Consider the following 22,262-nt stretch of genomic DNA (forward strand, 5'->3'; position numbering starts at 1 on the left):
GCGCCGGCCCCGCGCGCCTCGGCCACATCGCCGCGGGGCCCTGGCAGGTGAGCGCCGCGCCCGCCCGCGTCCCCCTCCGCCCCGCCGTCCTTGCGCGCGCCCCGCGGAACCCCTCGGCGCGCCCCGACATCCCGCCGCGCTGCGCCGCGCTCCGCGGCAGCCGTGCGACGTCTCCTCTCATCCGTCCGACATCTCCCCGCCATCCCTCCATCCTGCCCGGGCTCCCTGGCATCCTCCCTGCATCCCCCTGACATCTCCCTGGCATGCCCTTGTTTTGGCCCACGCTCCTCAGCATCCTCCCGGAACGGTCCCGTCCTGCCCTGTGTTCCCTGCATCCCACCGGCATCCTCCCGTGTGGCCTCCTCGACCTGCCCGGGTGTCCCCTCGCTGTCCCTCCGTGCTGCCCCGACCCCCCTGACATCTCCCACCCCATGCTGCCCCCAAGCATCCCCTACATCCCCCCACTGCCCCCGAGCGTCCTCCCGTGCTCCCCCATGTACCCCCCCAGTCCTGGGCTGCAGGTGCTGCCTGTGCATCCCTGGGGAGCTCCCGGCTCCGGGCAGGAACCTCCCAGGGGCCTTGGCAGCGCTGCCGGCAGCCCAGGCTGCCCAGATGCAGCATTGGGGGAGCTCCTGGCCCCACAGGGCAGCCGGGGTCCCACTCGCTTCACCCCAGTGCCGCTGGTGCTGCAAACTGGGGCAGAAACAGGGCAGTTTGGGTCTCCCTCACACCAAAYCGGGCTTCACTTTCCAAAGGGACATGGAGCAGCTGGGCGCGGGGCCGTCGGGATGTCTTGCGTGGGGACCCCCATCTTCCCCTGCCTGTGGATCTCGGCTTCTCCCCACCCGGCTGCAGCTTCCCCAGCAGCCCGGATCTGCTCGGGGTTGCTACGCGGCGCAAACCCCGGCACACGGGGCAAATCCCAGGGGATGCTGCCTGCGCCCGACGCAGCAGGCACTCGGTTGCTGCGTTTCTCCATCTCTCGTGAAATYGCGTCGGGCATCAAGGTCCATGCTGGATTGTCTGCCCAGATGCYGCCCCACTCCTTAAACCAGCCTTAAATACAAGCAAGCAATTTTGTGCATTGCAAATTGTGCATTTTACTGCACAAAACCCTGCTGCTTTATGCAACCATACGCCAAGACGCAGCCGTTCCCAGGGCTTGGCTTCTGATCAGATTTTTTTTTGCAAAATGCAACTCAGATAAACACATCCGAGCATTAGCAAACTTCAAAGATAAGGAGGAAGCTCAACAGTGACTCATTTAGACACGATCCAGCCGGGCAGAGCCTCGGCCAGTTAACAGCCTTTAAAAAAGGCTCTAGACACTGGATCCAATGTGACACAAAACCTCCGATGGGATAATCCGCGTTTGGTGACTGGAGAAGGGGAGAACCGAGCGCCTGCCACCCTCAGCCCCACGGGGCTGGCTCTCAGCGGGGGGTATATAATGAAACACCCCCAACTCTGCACCAAGCAGGGCACTGCCCCCGGCTCTGCCGCGGGGCACCAGGGTCTCCCTCCTGGAGTGACGGGAACAYGGAGCTCCCTGGGCTTCCAGAACAGCCTTGCCGTCCTTGGGATGCAATCGCGGCAGCCGCCAAGCCGGGAGAGCTGCGCCCTTGCACCCGGGATCTCGGCGAGGAGAAGCCGACGTGGGGCCAGCAGCTCTGCTTGGGGGATGGATGGATGTCTAGGCGGGTGTTGACAGCTCATCCGAGCAGGACGCTGGCAGCCTGTCCCAAAGGGCGCTGACGGCTCCGCGAGGGAGGACACTGACAGCGCGTCCCGTGGGGACGCTGACAGGCCACGGCGTACGGAYGTGCACGGCCCATCCGGAGGCAATGCCGACAGCACAGCCCTTGGGCTGCTGCTATCACCTCCGGCTGCTCCCTCCCTGCGCCGGCGCCGCCGGGGCCGCGTTTCCCGCACGTTTCCCGACGCGGGCAGGGGGAAGCGCCGAGCGCCGCAAACCATCACTACGGCTGCCTGTGCGTGTGCACTTGGGGGATTATGTTAATCATCCTACAAATGAGGCTTTGCATCATGCCYGGAGGTTAATTAACGTGCCTTTCTTCTCCGGAGAAGCGTCCYGGTCGGCACGTTGGCTCTGCCTCCCTCCTGATCCACGGGGCAGATTCCCGCTGTCCCAGGCACCTCTTTGGGTGCATGCAGGGACAGGGTGGTGGGTGCTGCGGATGCACTTGCAACTGCAGAGCCCAGGGCATGCTGCAAAACCTCTTTTTGACAGACACGTCACTGCAACCCAGCACCTTCTCCTGCACTGTGTTATCTTCTCTCCCTGGAAGAGCATCTGATCCCAATTTCCTAGCAGATTTGGGAGCCAAACAGCCCAATGGGTTACACAGCAATAGCAGCAAAGCTGCTGCAGTTGTTGCACTGGYTGCTTCCCCCTTCCCCAAATGCTTCCACTTGGAATGCAGCACCACATCTCCCTCCTCCAAATCCTCCCTGTTGCGGCTCCTCCATTTAGGTATTATATAACTATATATGCCTGTAAATACACACATATGGACACAGGGCAGTTCCTGGGGGACCCTCTTCCCGCCCTGCCTTTACCACCCGAGCCCGTTCCGGGCCGCCGAGCGGCGCGGGGCTGACGGGGCTCTCGTTGCAGGCGAGCGCGGCGCTGTGCGCGGGCGGCTGCGCCCTGCTGGCCCTGGGCGCCCTGCTGGCCCTCGTCGCCGTCCTGCTGCCCGCCGGAGCCTGCGAGAGGAGAGCGTGCGCCCTGGCCGGCTACGTGCAGGCGGCCGCAGGCAAGTGAGCGCGGGCGGCGCCAACGCGGCCCCCTGCCCGCCGCGGAGCCCGCGGGGTCCCTGCCTGGCAGCTCCCCACGGAGCCAAGGTCATTCCCGTGCATATTCCCACGAGACATGCGGTGCCTCTCCCAAGCCCAGCGGGGCTATAGGGGAGGGCTATGGGGTGCCTATGCTGCACTGCAGGTTGGCCCCTGTCCTGTCCCTGCTGGGATAAACCTGCTTCCTCGGAGCATCCTTCCTGGCGGGCTCGCTCCGGCGGGATCTGGGGGGAATCCCATCCCTTGGCCTCCCGCTGCTAATTCCAGGGGAGCCGACGGGRAGCAGATGGATGGAGCTGATCCCTGCGGCTGGAGCTGCTTATCTCCGGGGCTCAGTCACGGCCCTGGGGACACGAGGGCTCCGCTCCCGGCCCATCCTAGCAGCCGCTTTGCAGCCGCAGCTCCGCACAGCCCGTCCCCGCTGTWGCTCCCTTCCCATTTGGCCCCAAATCGCCTGGCGGGAGCCGCGAGACGTGTCCTGGCCGGGAAGCAGCAGCCCCTCGTGGAGCCCGGCCGCCGACAGCGAGTGACAGGTTTGCAAACTGCTCAGCTGGGCGCGTGCCGGCTCCTCTTGCTTCGGGAAGCAATTCCCTGGCATCGCTGTGACAGAATGAGAACAGCCCTAAGGAAAAACGGGGAGAAAAGGGGGAAAAAATACTCATGCAGTTCCCTTACTTCATCCCATTGGGAATTGCCTGCAAACTCCAGCAGCGCTGGGGCTGAGCAGCTCCCCATCCTGCAGTGCCCAAGGGCCGTTCGTCCAAGAACAACCTTGGGAGCGGGAAGAGGATATTTGGCAGCGGGAGGAGAGGGGAAAAGCAGCATCTGTCATCCGGGCATTGAGTTTTATTTAAAGCAACCCCTGGGTTAAAAGCAGCATCCGGCCTTGGAGCCCCGAGTGCAGGCGGCTCCTCTTCCTGCACGGCCGTGAGCATCCTGTCCCGTCTCCGCTTCCTTAATTCCCTTAATTTCCTAATCTCCGCAGCCTGGTTTTCCGGCTTGCTCCCCTGGAGCCGCGCTTCCAGGGGTAGCAGTGCCAGCAATCCTGTTCCTTCACTGCCGGCTGGGAAAAGAGCAGTTTTGTGCCGCTGGAAGGAGCGGACGCGCTCACATCGAGCACGTTTCCCGTGCGAGGTTCCAAAGCCGGCAGCGAGCCCAGGGATGCTGCCCAGGGAGTCGTCATCCCTGGGCCGGGGCGGTTCTGCCTCTSTTTGCAGGGTGTTTTGCTCGCATTGCACCGTGGCTGGTCCCACGGCCACTTCATGTCACCCCGGTGGCTCCTGCATCACTTTATCCCAATGATCCCACATTATTTGGCAGCACCAAAACCGTCGGTTCGGGCTGTTTTCTGCCAGCTGCTCCGCAGGCAGTTGCCCCGCTYGGATCCCATCCCGGGGCTCCCGTGACCCCTTCCTGCGGGATTATCTCAATCCCCGCTTATCTCCCGCRGCGCTGCCCTGCACAGCCCAAGATTATGGAGCGAGAGAAGCAAAACCCTTGGCAATTATCGTCTCAGGGATAAAGGGAAAATCCGGGAACTTACCGGCCAGGGGYTCCCTCCCCGCAGCGGCCGCTCCGCGTATCCATAGGTGAAGGGAAAAGCGGCTGCAAAGCTACAGGGGACACATAAGAGGGAGAGAGGCGCTGGGCACGGCCTCTGAATCCCAGCAAGGCAGCACGGCGCTAAAAAGAGCAATTTAGATGCAAATCCCCTTCTCCTGCCCCAATATGCCCATAGACACGGTGAAGACACAGTTTGCAGAGAAGCTGGGAAATCCTGGGGGGCCGGGATCCCCCCCAGTCCCTCCTGCTGCTCCCCCAGCCAAGCTGGGCTTTAAGAACCCCATAAGCTGCAGGGCTGCAGACAGCAGCATTTGCATCAAGCAACTTTTAAATTAGCATTGTAATTAAAGGAGATGGGGCRCGCACGCAGGCCACGTCCGCGAGCGCCGCGGAGCCCCGGTGCCACGAGAGGAAGGGGCTTTTGGAAGGARGGGTGGCTCCTTACACTGCTGCAGCACATGTTTCTTCCAGAGGAATGGATTTAGAACAGGGAAATAAATAGCAAAAAGAAAAAAAAATATCCCCGAGCAGCAGCTGCTCCTTAGCACCTCAGCTCTCGTGCTCCCACATTCGCTGCTCCACGCTCAGGTGTGAATCCGGGCAGCGAGAGATCAGAGAAACCTGTGAAATCCCAGCACAGCAACTCGCAAGGCGTTGGGCATCTGGAGAGAGCTTTTGCTCGCAAAAACYTGGGCGCTGCTGCTTTGCATCCTCTCCGAGGAGGACGCGACCACCCTCACCAGAAGGCAGGAATACACTTGCTTTAATTGGCGCAGGAGAGCTCCGATAGCCGGCAAACTGCTTTGGACCCAGCAAGGCGTTTGGGAAGCAAAGGTGCTAAAACCCTGCTGCACAGGGAGCATTGCTCAGGTTTGCTTTTATAAAACAGTCATTTGCCTGAAAAGCTGGGGAGTCTGAGGTGCTGCTGCCCTCAGGGTTGAGCTTCGCCTTCCCATCAGCCCGACCCAGCACAAGATCCAGACCGGGATGTTCCCCTTCCTGAGGGCGCTCGAGAAGCCGCCCGCAGCCGCTGGCACAGCCTGCTCTACATAATCCATTCCTAAGGTTCAGCTCATAAATAATAGCAGGGAGACTGAATGCCAGGCCAGAGCGATTAAAGAGCAGAGGAAAAACAGCCTGAGCGCCGCCTCGCAAGCAAGACGCACCGAGCGGCGATTTGCTCGCTGGCACGTAAAGCAATTTATTTATCCGTAGCTGAGGTCGAGAGATTATGTAAAATGCAGGAATAACAAAGCGGGGATACGCGGCCGGGAGGAGCCCACATTGCTGCTGTCTGTGCACGGGCAGGCACTGCAGCAAGGGGAGGAATGGGGATGATGAAGGGAAGATCAGCAATGCTGGAAATCCTGCCTACCTTTTTATTAGCCATAATGAAAAGTCATATGCAACATCCCAGAGCATTTTGCAAACTTGATTAGCGTGGAAATGATACCATAAAGTGCCAGGGCTACCTGGGGTGACACGGTGACAGCGCTAACGCATGGCGAGACCCAGGGGAGCTGCAACAAGAGCGGGCTTTGGGGACACGGCCTTTATTCCTGCAAGCTGAGCTCAAGCTGGGATGAAAACTGGAATGGAAACGCCTTCATGAGGATGCTTGTCCAAACGGGGCTCTGATTTACATACAGTTTAGGGAAAAATTCCCTTGGAAACTTGGGATGTGTCATCATTCACTAGTGGTTATCCTTGACTCCTGGCCTCGTGTTCCTTCCTTGGAAGACGTGCCCAGCAGGTCAAGGGCGAGATGGCCACGGTCCCCTGGAACCCCCAAACCCAAATCATCCAGTTGCCCCGCGATTCCTTTTCCTACATGGAAAAATGTGTGATGATGCCATAGCAACAAAGGAGCAAACAGAGTGAGGTATCACCCTGCTTGCAAAGCCTTAGCAGGCTGATTTTTTTTTTTTTTTAAGATTAAAAGAAGGCATTTTCAGCAGTGCTATTTTGCTCACAGCAGTGCAAGCAACRAAAATCAGAGCTAAAGGTGCAAGAAGCCCAGTGCACTCAGCGAAATCCCTGCTAGTTGGATGCCTGCTGCAATGGTTTCCCTAAAATCAAAGCAATTGCATGCGATTAACACCCCGAGATGACGAGCGGCTGTGTTSAGCGAGCGCGGGGCTGGCCAGCCAGCTCCCGCCCGGCTCTGCAGGGTTATTTCCCCCTGCGGATTAATCTCCTCGCCTGCAGGATAAGTGTTTTCCCAACCTGCCAGCACAGACAATATTAATAGTTTCTAATTCTTTAGCAGCAGCAGAATGAGGCTGAGGCCTTTCGGATCCTCCAGCTTCCCCTCCTAGCTGCTTTCTGTCACTTGGGACAAGAAAAAAGGTACTTTTTGGTGCAGGAAACACCCAGCACGTGAAAGGCAAACACAGCCCAAAACACCAGCCTCTCATTTACAGGGTTGGGGCAAAGCAGCAGTGCAACAGCCAATAGGAGACCAGGAAAAATAAGCATATTTCACACTATCACGCAATGATTAGAGATATTAAAGAGATAAATTGGCTTCTCTCCCATTAAAATGCCATTTTCTAATGGCTTAGGTAGGACGAGCCATTGCTTTGCAGTGTGCATTGCGTGCAATGAAACCCTCCGTGCCAACCCGACCCATAGCTGCCATTTGACCCTGATATTTTCCATCAAGCCTCATTTTGAGGCCGCCTGCCCCAAGCCTCCCATCACTGCTCCCCGGCACGTTCCCTTTGTGGAAAGCAGCCCGGTTTGCTGTGAATTCCAGCCTGGAGCTCGTGCTCCCTCCTCAAACGAGGTCTCTGTGCTGCTGATAAAGCTCCGTGGTTCTTTATCTGCCTCCTCTCCCGAGCGAGGCCACGAAATCCGACTTCTAATTAACCTGTGGCAAATTAGAATTGTTCCGAGCAAACCGGCTGACGTGATTTATTTTATTTGTTTTTTTAAACCCAGCTGCCTGGTACTCGGGCAGTGTTGGGCTTGCCTGCACTGCACCAGATCACTGTCTGCGCACTAATAAGATGCCTTTTTTCCCCACTGTTATGAAGAGCTTCCCTTTCTGGATTTCTCCAAGGAGGAATGCACCTGGCCCTGAGCTGCAGAGGAAGCAACGGACCCCAAAATCACTTATATAGAGAGGGAAAAATAAGGGATATTTCACAGCTGCTGCAGGCAGGGGAGGGTACAGCCTGGAACTGCCTCCAAGACAGCAGCCAGGCCCACCACAAATGGTGGAAAACAGTTATTTAAAGTGTATTTGGAGCATTTGCAAGTTTATACTTTGACATGTGAGAACAAAGACATCCAAAACTCAGTATTTGTGCATATGCTGCCCAAAGTGCTCTGTTCTGCATAAATCCGTGGCTCACAAATGCCACATCCCACGTAGGAACCTATTGAAGGGTTTGGAGGAAAAAAAGAGGCAACTCAGCAACTAGTCGGGGTGGCGTCTTATGTCCTGGCCAGGCACTTAATTAGAAAATATTTAACTGTTTTAATTAGAGACTGTTTAGAGACTATTTAAGATAATCAGAAAATAAAATGGGGGCTCTACATAAATGCTCACTCTGTGCTTTAGGGAGAAAGGGGGGATGTTAGAAGCGTGGTRGAAGGAGCCCCAAGTGTCAGTAAAAGCCAGAGACCCTTCCCAGAGAGCCACAGATTAACATCAGGCATGAAAATGAGAGCGGACAGGAAGGTCAAGGAGGAGGAGAACTTGGAAGGAGATGGGATAGGTGAAAAAATAGATTATGTGGGTTATTTAGAGCTCTGAAGGGAGGTGGCTTTTAGTGAAGGGTCTTTAGAAACTATACATTTTAAGCACAGGTGCTGCCTGGAAAAATTCTCTTATTTCCTTCTGCAGATTATGGATGAACAAGGCCAGTGCCCTGGAACGTTGTTGYGCTGATGGGGGAAATTCTCACAGCTCTTTGCAGCCATGGGGAACTGGTGTCCCCTGGAAGGGGCACTGCAAAACACTTGCTCTGAAGGGCATTAAACACACACACAACTCTCCTGATCAAAAATATTTCAACAAATGCTTCCTCCTCTTAAATTTTGCTTTCCTTACTAAATACTATGAAAATTCACGTTATTTCAGGAGCATTTTGTCCCCTTTTGACACCCGGGGAGCTCAGGGCRAAGCTGCTTGGATGGTGCAAAGCCTTCCCAAGAGGTGCTCTAAGGACACCACGCAGGGAGAACTAGCRACAACCCAGACAAGGGAGACAGAGCAACAGCCCCAAGCCAGGGCAGCCCCCCGCGCCGGTACCTGGGTGTGAAATCCCGTGAAATCCCTCCGAGAGGCCGAGCAGACCCAGCCGGGGCATCAGGCAGCAAGGAGGCGGCTGCAATTTGCCATGGGAAAAAGAAATCCCRGTTCTGAGCTTATCAGCAAGTTGCCCCCTCCCCTAAATCAAGGCAGGGAGAGCAACCAAGGCAGAACCACCCAGCCCTGCAAGCAGGGCAGAGGCTTTGCCACCCCGAATTTAAGCACCTCTGCCACAATTAGCTTAATGAAGCTCACCGGGCTGGCCCTGGGTGCTGTTTAACCCTTTGCTTCCCTTGCGTTTTGGGTGGAAATCAGCTTGTGCGTCCTCTGGTTTGGGCCACGAGCAGCATGTGGGTATTYGCGGGGCTGCCCTTGCTCCCCAGTACGGTTCTGGTTCTGGTTCTGGTTCTCGTGCTGGGTTAATCGACCCGGGCTAAAGGATTTTATGGCATCTCTTTATCCCAGTGACCTGAATTCACTTCCCAAACATAAACCTTTCCCCAGCTGAGCTCCCGAGTGCGCAGAGAGCAGCCGGGTACGTCCGTGCGGGGGATCTCCTGGCAGACACCAGCCAGCCTGTGTGAGCCCCAGCCAGTGCCYGAGCTGCGGGGAACAGCAGGGAGAAACGAGCAGAGAGAGGCTGATTTTCGCTTTCCTGATGGATCTGGCCAGATTTCCACTGCTCGTGGCCTTTGCCATGGCTGGGGCCAGCAGCAGTAGTTGGTTTCTTAAGGCGAACGCACCTCCCGCGTGGCGTTTCAGCCCTCCTCGGAGCAGGAAGCCCCAGAGTCAATAAATCCCCGTGCCAGGTGATCCGGAGCGGCATTCTTCCCGGTATTAATAAAACCAAGGTGATACCACAGATGTCCTTGGGAGTAGCTGCTTCTTCCAGAGATAAGAGGGTGATTAATGGACAATTTGCAGAGGTGGCAGCGGAGAGGAAGGGAATGGGCGGCCGGGCCGCAGGCTCCGTCCCCTGGCACCCCCGGCGCTGCCCCCGGGGCAGTGCAGACCCTCCGTCCCCAGCTCCGTGTCCCGCTGTCCCTGTCCCTTATCCTTAGCCCGAGCRCCTTAACGGGGCTACTCTATCAAGAGATATAAATGACCACCGTTTGCTTGCTGTGGCACGAGAGTAATTGTGCCCGAGCAGAATAAAATCACCACGACACCCAGCTCCATGACCGCGCGATGAGGCCCATAGCTCCCCAGGTCAYGGCTATAAATCCCCACTCTCCTGGCGGGAGCAGCGGGTTCCCTCGCTCGGCGGCCCGCAGAAAACGCGCGGGGCGGCGCAGCCGCAAAGGTCAGCGGCGCCGTCCGCGGCCCTTAATGAACCTGCAGCTAATGCGGCGACTGCCCAAGCCAATTACCTCTGCGCTGGCTCYGCAGGATTGTTCTTGCACAGCCGGGATGGCCGGATTTCCTTCCCTCCGGGCAGCAAAGCAGGGATTGGGCTATCTGTGCAGTTGCAGAGATTTCTGAGCCATTCTGAGCCATTTCTGGCTGGTGGGAATGTCCGAGTTGTGCCAACCAGACTCCAGTGAGGATTTAAGGGGTCCTAAAAAGATGTGTATCAACAGAGATGTGTGGGCACTTCTCATCTGCATTAGTTGTATTTCAATAACCTGTTCCTAATCAGCTTGAGCTAAATCTGGGCAAGCTGAAATGCTGCAGGACCATCGGCTGGGCTTTGGTACACGTTGTATTTTCATCGTTTTTGCACGTATGTGTATATAAACACACCTATATCTTGGGCACTATCTCACAGCCTGTGAGCTGGGGTCACATATTTGGCATTTATTTAATCAGAGCATTGGGGGACATTCCACAAACCGGTGGATTTTCTCTGTCCCCTAGCAAAGGGTTTTGGCAAGTCCCACAGCTCACTCTGTAAGCGCGTTTATACTGAGGCCATTAAATGCTACCCTGTGATTTGCACCATTTAGATAAGCTAGGAAAAGAAAAAACAWCATCCCTGGCATCTCTTCCACTTACCTTGGCGACAATCCGGGATTGAGACAAGTTCCTCAAATCACACAGGGATGGGAATGAAGCCAAGGGGAAGGATTTTTCACAAAGRAGAGGAGCTGAGCAGCAACGTGTGAGAAGTGGCTGTATCATTACGGCTCCCTCCAGCTCTTTGTTCGGCTACAAAGGCAGAGAGCAGCTTTTTGAGCCCAGATTGGTGGGTGTCCTTCTCCCTGTTCCCTTTGGAGGGGATAATTGCCGGGGCTGCGTTTGGGCGCCCGCACTGTGCGTGTCTGCTCTGCACTGCTGAAGCCGAGGGCTCTTATTAGCGGCACCTGCGGCTCCCCCTTCCAACGTTTCCCTTCCCTGATAGCAGGATTTGCTCCGTTTTTTTTTTCTCTTTGCAAAGTCGCTCTCCTCTGCACTGCCTTTACGCTCAATTGGCACTTAAAAGGCTGCCTGCTGATTCGGGGGCATTTCAGCTTTCAGCAGAGTTAGCCCCAGTGCTTTGGGCGCTGCTGAAGGACGGACTCGTGCGCAGACACCGCGGGGGAGAACAACCRCGCTTTGATCTTAGGCTTGCGCTTAGGGGAGCTGGGACCACCTGTGTCCAAAATGCCCAAATGCGGAGACTTAAAAATAAGCAGGAGCAGCTCGGAGCGGGTTTGTGCGAGGGGAAGCGTCCTGGGGAGAGGAGCAAGGACGTAGAGCTGCCTGCTTCAGTGGGGGATGCTCTGTCCATAGAAAAGTTGCAGGAGATAAAACGGTGGCAGGTCGCTGCTGCTGGCCTGCGATTCGGCCCTGCTTCTCCCAACTGGCTGACGTGTCCCACAGTTCCCAATTAATCCCCCGTCACAATGTCAGGAATGTAACAGGCTGCTCARATAAGGCAAAATAAGGAAAATAAGGAAAGCTTATTTCCATGCTGCCTTCTAAACTAGCAAATGTGGGGAAAAAAAGACAATGTGAATGCGCAGGAGATTAACACTGATGGAAATTATTTTCTTACCGGGCTTGCACTTGTGGTTGTATTCTGGCACGATACAGAACCATGAGCGAAACTAAAGTTTCCTCCTTCTGTCCTGCGGTACAGAAAACTGTCCAATTCTTTGTTTTGTACCTTGAAAACACCAGTAGTCTTGGAGAAAGAAGTGGAAATGGGAAGAGCCATGTGGGCTGTCGGTGCCGGCGGTTTRGGATCGCTGTGTGTTGGTGCCCTCTGCACATGCTCCAGGGAACTGCAAACCGCAAGAATGTCACAGGCCGACTGTTCAACTTTCTCTTCCAGCAGCCTACAAGCTCTTTGTTTTCTTAATTAAAAAAAAGGATTAATGAGTGGTTCCCATTTTAGTGAATACTCCTTAGATTAGGTCTCTCCATTATTATAATTGAAGCAATGCGCACATGCCCTACCTGAAAAGCAATTCAGGRAGGCAAATTGCGAATGCAGAGTATTCACTACATTTAAGTGCATGTAGTGGCTGCTTTATCATCTTAGTATCTAATTAAATATTTGCTCGTTATGGATTATCTACCAGTCTGAACATTATTGGTAATTCTAATTACTGCTGTTCTTGACTTAGTAGCCCAGATTTGCCCCAAATGCTGCTCTGGGCAAGCAGGGAAGGGGACAAAGGGACCACTTGCTACCACAGTAGGACACTGCAGTCTGCAAGAGAACAATTATGAAAGGGAAGATATTCTGAGACAATTCATTAATGCTTTCTAAGCTTTGCCTGTCTCCATTAATTTTAATATAAAAAACAAACATTTTCATCTAAAATACTTTTTCCAAGGAACTAAGTGCTCAATAATCATTCGTTCTTTCCTCCTCTCTAGTGTTCATAATGGCTTCCGGCCTTTTGGTTTATCCTTTTGGTTTCAACTCTGCTACTGTGAAGAGATTCTGCGAGAATTCCGATATTTACTATGCAGGAGACTGCCAGATCGGCTGGGGCTATATGCTGGCAATTGTTGGGGTCATGTTGTCTGTCTTTTTACCATTCTTTGCGAAATATGCACCAAAAGAGCACATCTCTCCAACTCCAATACCTACTCTTCTATAGTATTTCACTGCTGAGAGCAGAACAGCCCCATCTACAGAACAGAAATTATTCTAGCACTTCCATTTGGCTGCGCAGCTAAAGGAAAAAGAGGAGATGGGGAGAGAAAGTCAGACACAGAGACCAAAAGTGCTTCGCTCGTCTTCCGTTCGCGTGAGTAGCAAACACTCTGGAATTGAACTAATAATCAGCAGCCTTTCTACTGCTCTAACCATACACGGGCATAATGCCTTAGACTAAAAAACCATAAAATCTGTTTATCCTCAATACATCTGTCTACCTCCCAAGCAGTTTCTTTYGTGTCTCAAAACCTTAAGGCTTTTAAAAGCCTCGATTCGCTTTTTATATATTAAATGTCAAAACTTTTATGAACCCACTGATTTTAAGACCGGTAATATTTTTGTTATTGTTTTGATTAGTGAAAAAAAGCCTGCCAGCAGTTGTGGCCTAAAATTAAGCTTGGTGTCTAAAAAGAATTGTATACAAAAAGCAAAAAAGTTTCTTAATCTATTATGCTTGGTAGAACCTACATATTGTAAATTGCAGGCACACTTTTTTAACATTGAGCTGGTATTCAAGATACAAAGTCTTCATGGCAACATCCATACATTTTAAAGGACTTTTGTCAGAGAGGGACCTGACTGTTTCCGAAGGCTCAAAGATGATGGGCTTCACAAAAGGAAAAAAAGGCAAGAATTTGTTTTTATATATTTCTCTAGAATTCAGAGTTGTTTATGTGAAATTTTACAAAAGCGTGTGAACTATGAGAACTGCAGGTTTTGTCTTYTGTTGCATGTTTTTTAAGGCTGGAAAAGCAAATACTTTGCTCAAAATACCTATATGTCCATAGGCCCTTTTATAGGGTGATAATGCAAGTGAAAAGGGACTGGATTCCGGTATTTCCCCTCCTCCTCTTGAATAGCCCATTATCCCAASTAACATTATTGGGAAGTGAAATGCTACTTACCATGAATAAGAATCGGATGGCCATATTTCTTGGGTATTTTTATGTGAAATTTGAGAAATCTAATTTTCACAATAGCATTTGAATTCATTACTGCCACGGATTGAAGTAAGTGCACTTTTGATTGCCTTATGCAAAAGAACCATAGGCTTCTAATCTCACTCCACTCTTACCTTTTTCATTCAAAACAAAACTTAAATTCTAATCTTATTCTCATTTTACTACAAAATCTTTTATTTTCTATTATTTATTAATAAAAAATAGCATAGTTTATATTTAATTCAGAGCATTAATTCTCAGTTTTGTATTTCGGCACAGAACAAGTGATCAAATTTATTATTCTTCACTTAGTCGAGCCCAACTAATTGGTGATTATTTTTTAAAATTAAGAGTGTACATGAAAGGGCTGATTGAGAAATGTTGAGGATATATAAGAAAATGCAAAAAAAAAAGAAAGATAGTTTTATTTTAATACATGTCAAAGAGCTCTACAGTCTTGTTTACATTCCTCTACCTTCTGAACATCAATGGAATGTTATTATTTTCCAAATAATTGTTTGTTGTTACCTTTTCATGCACTCCTAAGGTAAATTCTGTGCATAAATTTATTATCTTCCATTACCAATCTTCTGAAATACAGATTTCAGAGTAGAAGTATGTGCACAGAGAGAGCAAACTATGTGTTTTTATCCACAGTACTTAAGGAATTAAATTTTCCAAACATTTAACAAAATAGGTTGAGGGAATATCTCTAAATGAAAAAGAATAAATTCTAGCCATTTCTTTATAGTCATTTAATTTTTAGTAATGTCTTACAGTTTTTTTCTTTTTTTTTTTAATGAATGGCTGAAATAGTTAATTTTCATATAAAAGCCAGAGAAGTGAAGGGAAAAAAAAAACAGGTACAAAGAAAATCATAACTGCAACATAGAGAGAAAGAGATGCAGGCTTTTCTTTCCTAACCAACCTGTGCCTTTACACTAGAACCATTATACAAGACGGGATCAATACAGTAAAAAAATAAAAAACACCTGAAAATGTTGAATAATGTGTAAAAACTGTGTTATGTGTTTTTTTTCCTGTTTTGTGTAATGTTGACAATTGTTCACTTAATGTTTCACTGGAAAAAGTGATTTGTTAGTGTAAAATAGCAAACATTTTTGCAAAGGTCCAAATGCTTACTGACAGTAATGTTATGTTAGATTTTTATTAACATCCCTAACACCTAGGAGACATAAATGACCCATTTCTGTCACTGCTTGTTAATRGAACTTTCATGTGTGCAGGTCTGCAACCACTCAGCAGGACTGCAACACTTGGCTGCTGCTGATTACATGCACACGTGTTTGCAGGCCTGCTTCCACACTTCAAGCTTCCTTTTTAATTTTAAATTATTGTTACAGTTTGCAGCACTGCTGAGCCCAACTTTTACAACTTGATTTTCTCCCACATTGAATATTTTTAGGCTCTACTTTCCGTAACCTTCTTTACCTTTTTTTTTTTTTTTTNTTTTTTTTTTTTTTTTTTTGGTTAATATAATGCCTCCATTGGAACTTTCTTTACTACTTTATAATTAAAGGAAATTGAAGATAGGTATATGACCTCTGTAACTGGCTAGATAATGTCCATGTTCAGAAATGGTTCTAACAACACTTAAGGAAGCATATACTGTAGATCCTCAACTGGAATTTAAAGTGGGATGCTGTTAACAATATATTTTCTAACACTGACAAATCACTTTTCAAATAAATACTGTCTGCAAGTTAAATTGTGTAAAAACGTATTCTTGTTAAAAGTCAAACAGTTTACTCGATCAGGTTCAAGTTTTATTCTAAATATATAATTTTTTAAGTGTTACTAAAGCTGTATTTTCCATTAATGTGTTTCTGCGTTGACTAGCTGACTCCTTTCTAGAATATTAACTGTTTTCTGTATTTGACTTGTTGGATACAATATTTCAATTATTTTAAATGTGAAATTTCCAACTGCCAACACTGTATAATAAAAGCAAACAAAAAAAATCGCACTGATCCCTATTTTTTGGTTTACCTTTGAAGTAGTGAAAAAGGACCAAAGCGGTATAATTTTTCRATAAAAATTAGTTAAAATTTAAAAAGAATAGGACTTGGTTCCCCCTAGTTAAACAAGAACAGTTTGTATAAATAAGATACTTATAATCAAGTCCAACTTCTTTATTCAGAATTTCTTCAATAAACTCTAATCAAAAGTAGGCAACAAAAATCTGTTACTGTACTGATAGCTAGCAAAGATAAACTCTGAAATGTAATGTGGAAACATCAAAAAAATGTTATCAACATTTGTTGGATAACACAGCCTAATAACGTTTTATTTAATAAGATTTTCAGTATTAGTTTTGGTAAATGCTTTAGCATGTCAGCCTTTACGCTTAGGGATGAATTAATAAAAGTTTTGGACAATCATTTCAACTATTTTAAATCTCATTCATTGTTTTTACATATGCGGCCATCTCAACATCTGCAATTTTAACGAATTCTTGGAAGGTGTTTTGTTCTGGTATACTTGCCGGTCTTACAGAGACGCACTTGAAAATGTTCCTTTTTGCATCATAGTTTCCCATGCACCTATGCACTCGACCTCTGATCAGTCTTGGAAGCTCCCGGTCCTTCATAATGAGCACAACAAACAAACAAGCAAAAAATCACCTTTTTCATAGGAACAAATCTTTAAAAATGTCTTGTAGTTGGTAGTTATTAGTGAATTTCTGAAGACTGTTTCAAGTACTGAAGGCCTCCAAATACTGAATGGCTTCTTTGCCATTATCAGCTACTTAGAAGCTGACATGAAATTCCCGTCTACATCTTCAATATTTATGTTAAAAGTCTAAGGCTGCTTTAATAGTGGCTGTATTACTGCTCTAGCCTGGTATGGGACTAATTCCGTATATGTTTCCCGCTTTTCTTTTATACCTTAAGTTTCTCTTTTATTAGAACATGAATTATTAACTTCATAAAAGGGACTACAGTGAAGTGTTACTGGCATTATGTATGGATATGGAAATRCTTACAATTTCATAAAATACACAGGGCAGACTCTCCTTTCCATCTCTCAAAAGAAAATTCTTTGCCCCATACGCTCCAGGTGTGACTGCAGAATCGAGTGTGCCTATGAATAGCAGAAATAAATTAGGAGGCAAATATCAGTGCAGTACTAAATATGATACACAAAGATATTGTGGTAATATCTACTGCACAAAAGCATTAAGACATATATTAGATATATAAACCACAGTAAAACAAAAATTCCTTATATCTTAATGCTCATATGCAAATCAACCTTAGAAATATTTGCAGTCTTGTCAATATAGGAGTTTCTTGAGATCCCATTATAATGTATATTCTTATTTATCTTGATTTAAAGACTTTAGTCATTTCTGTCACCTCTGGTTATTTTCATTTCTCAGATAATGTCAATTATAATGCAAAGTGAAGCCACTAAGTCATCTGCATTTAGAAGCTCTTCAGGTTTGGATTGATGCCCAGATTAATCCTATTAAAAATTACTGTAAAACTGCACCTCCCTACAGAAGGTCCTATTTAGTAGGAAAACTTATTGCAATACATATCAAAAAAAAAAAAAAAAAAAAAGAAGCAGAGAAAATAGACAGAGCTTAAATACTGGAGGATGCCTGTGCTGTTAATTTTGTATTATTTCAGCCACCTTTAACAGCTAAATGAATCCTTCTGGCAGAAAAAAACTAAATGGCACAGTTAACATATTTCCTGGTGGATGTCCTACCATTACTAACAGTTACAGCACAATCTACCACGCTTACCTAAAACTTCAAATAATAGTGCAGTTTTATAAGTATAGTGACTCCAGTGCTTCATACTTTCAATGACTGCCGATATGATGCGCAAAGAATTCTGGTTTTCTTTAAGTTTCAGTTGAGATGATGAAACTTCCTTCAGCCAAAGATGAAAACTCCAGTTAGAGATTACAGATTTTAAAAGGCAGACATTTACATATTATGTTACATGTGCAATATTAGAATTTTTTTCTTCAGACTCGACAAATAACTCCCTGTCAATATAAGATCATGCTTGAGATTTTAGGTTATTGCAACACTAAAATCTCAAATTTTTTGGTAACTTAAGGGTTTACAAAGAGAGAGCCTCATCAATTTTCTTTTTCTTTACTGCTTTCCTCATTGTATCTTCCTGCTAATTCTCTGCAGAAATTTACCTGGATTTTGTCTTCTTGAACACAATCAAATTGTTTCTCATTMATTTTATTTTGCTGCATATTGTGGTTAAATTGATACGCCAGACTATGATCCTGCGGATTTCTTGATACTGTGCTAGGTTTCACTGGCCGTTGTGCTTTAGACGAGTATATTTGGCTGGTTTCTGTTTTGATATGCTGAGAATTGTGGTTACCAGGGTATTTTTGGTGCTGAGCAGTTTTCAGATTACTTGAAACATTCTCAAACTTTCCAAATCCACTATCAGATACTGAATCTGTTCTGTTGYTTAAAGGAGTATACACATTTCTGTTCCAACCTTTAGTACTGGCAGTCTTCTCTTCTGCCCTGCAAAGTTAACATATATATAATTCAATATTACCATACCTATTCTGAATATTCAGATAAGTCCATGAATGCATTCTACATGTCATTCTTTTCAATTAAAAATAAATACCTGGCGTATATTTAGCCTTCAATAAACCTCCCTGCAACGGACTCTACTTGAGTGTGCACTTAAACTTGTCTGTATATAAAAGTCACTACATGTGTTTAAATCCTACTGAATTCATTAGGGCTTTAAAAGTTGCTTAATTACTGTCCTGCATGTGTTCTTTCCTGACCTAAGATTTACATGATTTTCCTAACTTTAAAATAAAATGAGCAAAATTTCTTCTGAGCACATTATTTCTGAATTAACTTTCTATCACCATTACTGAAGAAACCGTCCCCAACAAACTCAAATGACAACTTTATCATTTCCTAAGCCTAAATCTTAAAAAGGAGCTCCAGAAATTGCTTCCCTTTCTATTCTTTAGAAAGTAGAGCAATTCTTTAAAAGCTACTTATTCACACTCTCTGCCTGCCATTTGAAAAGAACAGGAAGAAGAGAAGAGAGAAAAGGATAATTATAACATTGCTGGAAGATTTTTTACCAGCTCTGGGCATCTGGGTCTATAAGCTTTTGCTTGGTTTGTAAGAGGATAGAATTCACAAGTAAATTTTAATTGAATATCCTGCTATTTAATTGCCCCATTGCACACCAATTGAAACTTTTTTGAACTTGTTGATAAATAATTCCTGGAATTCTAATCGAGTTTCTCTCCTAGCTCTCTGTTGATCCCCTTCTTTCAAAACCATTAATTTATAAAGGGTCTGATTCAGCAAAGAGGCTTATATATGTGCTTGAGTGTTCTGCTGATATGAAACCATCACAATAAAAAAAAGCAAGAGTTGAAAGTAGACAAAATTTCACTASAAAGCAAAGTGGAGTCTCAAAAGCTTACCTTTTTTGAACTATGAAAATTAGAACTAGTAAAGTATCTKATCTAGTTAATCTCAGAGCTGCCTGATCGTTAAGCCCTAACTCAACTTTTATTGTAACGTTGAATTTTTGACCTGATGTTATGGTGAGCTATTAGGTCTAATTAATAGGCCTCAACATGTACACTGGAAAGGTACTCACTGAATTCACCAGCTTTTGGCTCACAATTTAATTGTTTAGTAGTACAGCAATGATCCGAGGATTGAAAGGGCCTTTCTGAATGCTACCAGAATGCAGAACAATACAGGGTATTTTCATATGAGAATGGTTTTGGTTAAGGATAATAACAGTTATAGACTTTACCAACCTGAAGGTATAGAAGTTTTTTCCAGTATTCGCTGAATTAGACTTGGATGCATTTTGTGGTTTCAGAAGGGTAGGAGCCATTTGATGTTCTGTTTGACTTCTAAGGATAAATGTATAGTATCAGAGACATAGTACCTGCTTTACTGTAATACAAACATATGAATTGTAATTTAATAATAATCAAAATAATAACTGAAATAAATAAATTAAAAACAAATAATTACAAAAATCACACAGAAATAATTAAAACAACAAATAATAATCGAATTAAAATTAAAAAACAAAATAATCTGCTTTTACCTACCCACTGTTTGCTGCACTCTCTAGTTCAGCCACTTCTGCGTTTGCAATTCCCCAGCCTAATTCTCAAAAGACCAAAAATTGCAAATGGATACAAACTGAACAGACTGAAAGCCAGTAAGTATACTTACAGCTCCTATCATTTATTTGCTTAATGTTCCACAAACAGTCTTACTCATTCAAAAAAGAAAAACAAAAAAAACAAAAAAAAACGGATCCCCTGATAACTGTAATTATAGGCTTTTTGTAGACAATGCTTAAGTTACAAACATTAGACTTATTTCTTTTTAGTAGAGACATTTTTGCTGCAAGTGAACCATAATAAACAATGAGAATAGAATGGAGATAGAACTGTACCGTTCTTTCAAAGCATGACTTGGGGAACAGAAATTCTCTTCTGGATTGCTTAAAAGACTTATAAATGTTTCTTCTTGTAATACAGGCCTTGAATTTTGATTGAAATCAACTGAAAACCAAAGGTCAGAGTTCCAAGAGACTCCATTTAAATGCCAACATGTTGCTGCCTTCTCTAATACATAGTCAACCTCCCTCGAGGCACAAAGTAAAAAAGCTCAATTGTATAGAGCAGAAAGGAACTTCCTGGAGGACATTTTTTACATAATGAACTTTTCAGCAATAACCATAAAGGAGGCCTATAGTTCTTGATAAGGGTGATGTCTAATTTAAGAAAAAAAAAAATCATAAAGTTAACATTTAAATGAATTCAGAGCCATTGAAAAATATACCTATGTTATTTACCCTGTGATGTGTGAGAAAAGTCATAAGCCCGAGTTCCAGAACTGGTAGAGGGCTCATTTTTAAGTGGATTTGAAGTGAGAGGCTGCCTGTTTCTTTTCTTCTGATTGAACAGAGGTACTGGCAGACAACCTAAAATTGAAATTCACATAATTATAGCATATCAGCAGCAACAGAATACACAACCTGTTCTTAAGTATGTAATTAATAATTACCTAATAATTCTATTATTTTACATTGCCCAGAAGAATGATATTCTCTAAAAAATGGTAAGACAGTCTGGCTATTGCCCTATAGAATTTATATGCTCAGGCCTCTATCCCTCAAAAGTTTGTCTGAGTTAAACTTTTCAGTTAGTCACCAGACCCCTGGCCATATATATATGTTTTTATATATATATATATATATATATATATATATATATATATACACACACACACATGCATACACACACAAATAAAATAAAAAAGCAGAATGAGATACACCTAAGGTACAAAAGAACGAATGGTACCTGCTGTGCTACGAGTCGAAGTGTCGGTTAAACTCCTTTTCATTTCTCTTTGTGTATCCTAATAAGAAATAATGTATTGCTTACTCCAAGTTTGCTGTACAAAAGCCATGCAAGTAGAGAAAGTAAATCAGTATGTGCACTAAAGACATCCAATTTATATACAATATTGTGACACATGTCTTAATTCTTTGTATATCCCCACTGCATGTATCAGTTTAGACAACATTTTTAAAGGGGTTCTACTGGATTTAGGACACATTCATAGGTAGTCAAGCAACAGGTAATAGGTCTTTGTAAAACTGGGCCCAATGACCACATTCCTGAAGTAAAAGTCATACTCTCTACCTTTTTAAAATAGATAAACGCTGTAAAAACAGTGAATAAACTTCTGCATTTAAACCTATTATATACACACTCAATATACCAAGTATTTATGAAGTCCTGAAAACACAGTATAAACAGAAAATAAATAGGTAATTGTGTATAGATATAATAATAATAAATGCCTCTACATTTAAATTGTTGATTCTGCAGTTAAGTGCGAACAGCTGCTAAACATGTTGATCGGAATTAAGCCCAAGTGTCTACCTTTAGACTGGAAGAACTGATCAATTTGCTCTTTCCTTCTGTGCTATACATAAATTACCTCTTTGACAACATTACAGCAGTTTCTGGCTCACTGATGCAATATAATTTACATTTAAACTGCTTTGGTGGCACAATAAAGCTCAACAGCCATCAGTAAGTAATACAATTTAAAATAAAGTCCCTATAAACTTGACATTTCAGTTTACCAAGCCAGCTTTGGCCTGGTATAAGATTTGAGATTGACTTCTTTTGCTTACTGCATTTTCTTGAGGCTGAGTAAACAGAAAGCAAGAGCTTACGGATAAAAAGGGGGGMATGGGGGGAAAGCAAATCTGGAGATGGGCAATGGAAGGAATCACTGCAAACCTCCTCAGTGGCTCTTAGGCGGCAGCAGCACTCAGGGACAGGCGAAAGGGGCAGCTTTGGAAACCAAATGCTACGCCCGAGGTGAAACCCACMGAAAATAACGGAAAAAACGGCCGCCCCTTTGCCCTAGGGCGGGAAAAGGCGGGAAAGGCTCGCGCACGCGCCGTTGCCGCGGGGCGGGGCCGCTGGCGGCGGGGGCGGGGCCGGGCCGGGCCGGGTTGTCCCTGGGGTGCCCCGTGTGGGAGCGGGGCGG

At 46.1% G+C, this 22,262-nt stretch overlaps 2 protein-coding genes across 9 annotated transcripts in view; one reads left to right on the forward strand and one right to left on the reverse strand.

The window, feature by feature from the left end:
- TMEM211 (transmembrane protein 211) overlaps positions 1-13,810 on the forward strand; it is a 17,128-nt gene extending 3,318 nt beyond the window's left edge. The window contains exons 2-3 of the mRNA XM_026047905.1: positions 2,589-2,777; positions 12,449-13,810. Coding sequence (XP_025903690.1) covers positions 2,589-2,777; positions 12,449-12,675 — 416 coding nt within the window. The 3' untranslated portion in view covers positions 12,676-13,810. The remainder of the gene's footprint in view (positions 1-2,588; positions 2,778-12,448) is intronic.
- Positions 13,811-15,816: 2,006 nt separating this feature from the next.
- Positions 15,817-22,262, reverse strand: part of SPATA22 (spermatogenesis associated 22) — a 9,837-nt gene continuing 3,391 nt past the window's right edge. For 3 of the 8 annotated variants that reach the window (XM_026047824.1, XM_026047823.1, XM_026047825.1), the window contains 8 exons: positions 21,056-21,149; positions 20,548-20,676; positions 19,793-19,853; positions 19,490-19,588; positions 17,861-18,206; positions 17,451-17,580; positions 16,683-16,780; positions 15,817-16,280 (listed from right to left, as the gene is read on the reverse strand). In XM_026047824.1, coding sequence (XP_025903609.1) covers positions 16,089-16,280; positions 16,683-16,780; positions 17,451-17,580; positions 17,861-18,206; positions 19,490-19,588; positions 19,793-19,853; positions 20,548-20,676; positions 21,056-21,098 — 1,098 coding nt within the window. In that variant the 5' untranslated portion in view covers positions 21,099-21,149 and the 3' untranslated portion in view covers positions 15,817-16,088. Of the gene's footprint in view, positions 16,281-16,682; positions 16,781-17,450; positions 17,581-17,860; positions 18,207-19,489; positions 19,589-19,792; positions 19,854-20,534; positions 20,677-21,055; positions 21,150-21,643; positions 21,814-22,009; positions 22,108-22,262 lie in introns of those variants that run through there. The other 5 variants (XM_026047827.1, XM_026047826.1, XM_026047829.1 and 2 more) reach the window with 5 other exon arrangements.

The sequence above is a fragment of the Nothoprocta perdicaria genome, unplaced genomic scaffold, assembly GCF_003342845.1.
Source record: "Nothoprocta perdicaria isolate Ctin4 unplaced genomic scaffold, notPer1 scaffold_50, whole genome shotgun sequence".
In the NCBI taxonomy this organism is placed as follows: domain Eukaryota; kingdom Metazoa; phylum Chordata; class Aves; order Tinamiformes; family Tinamidae; genus Nothoprocta; species Nothoprocta perdicaria.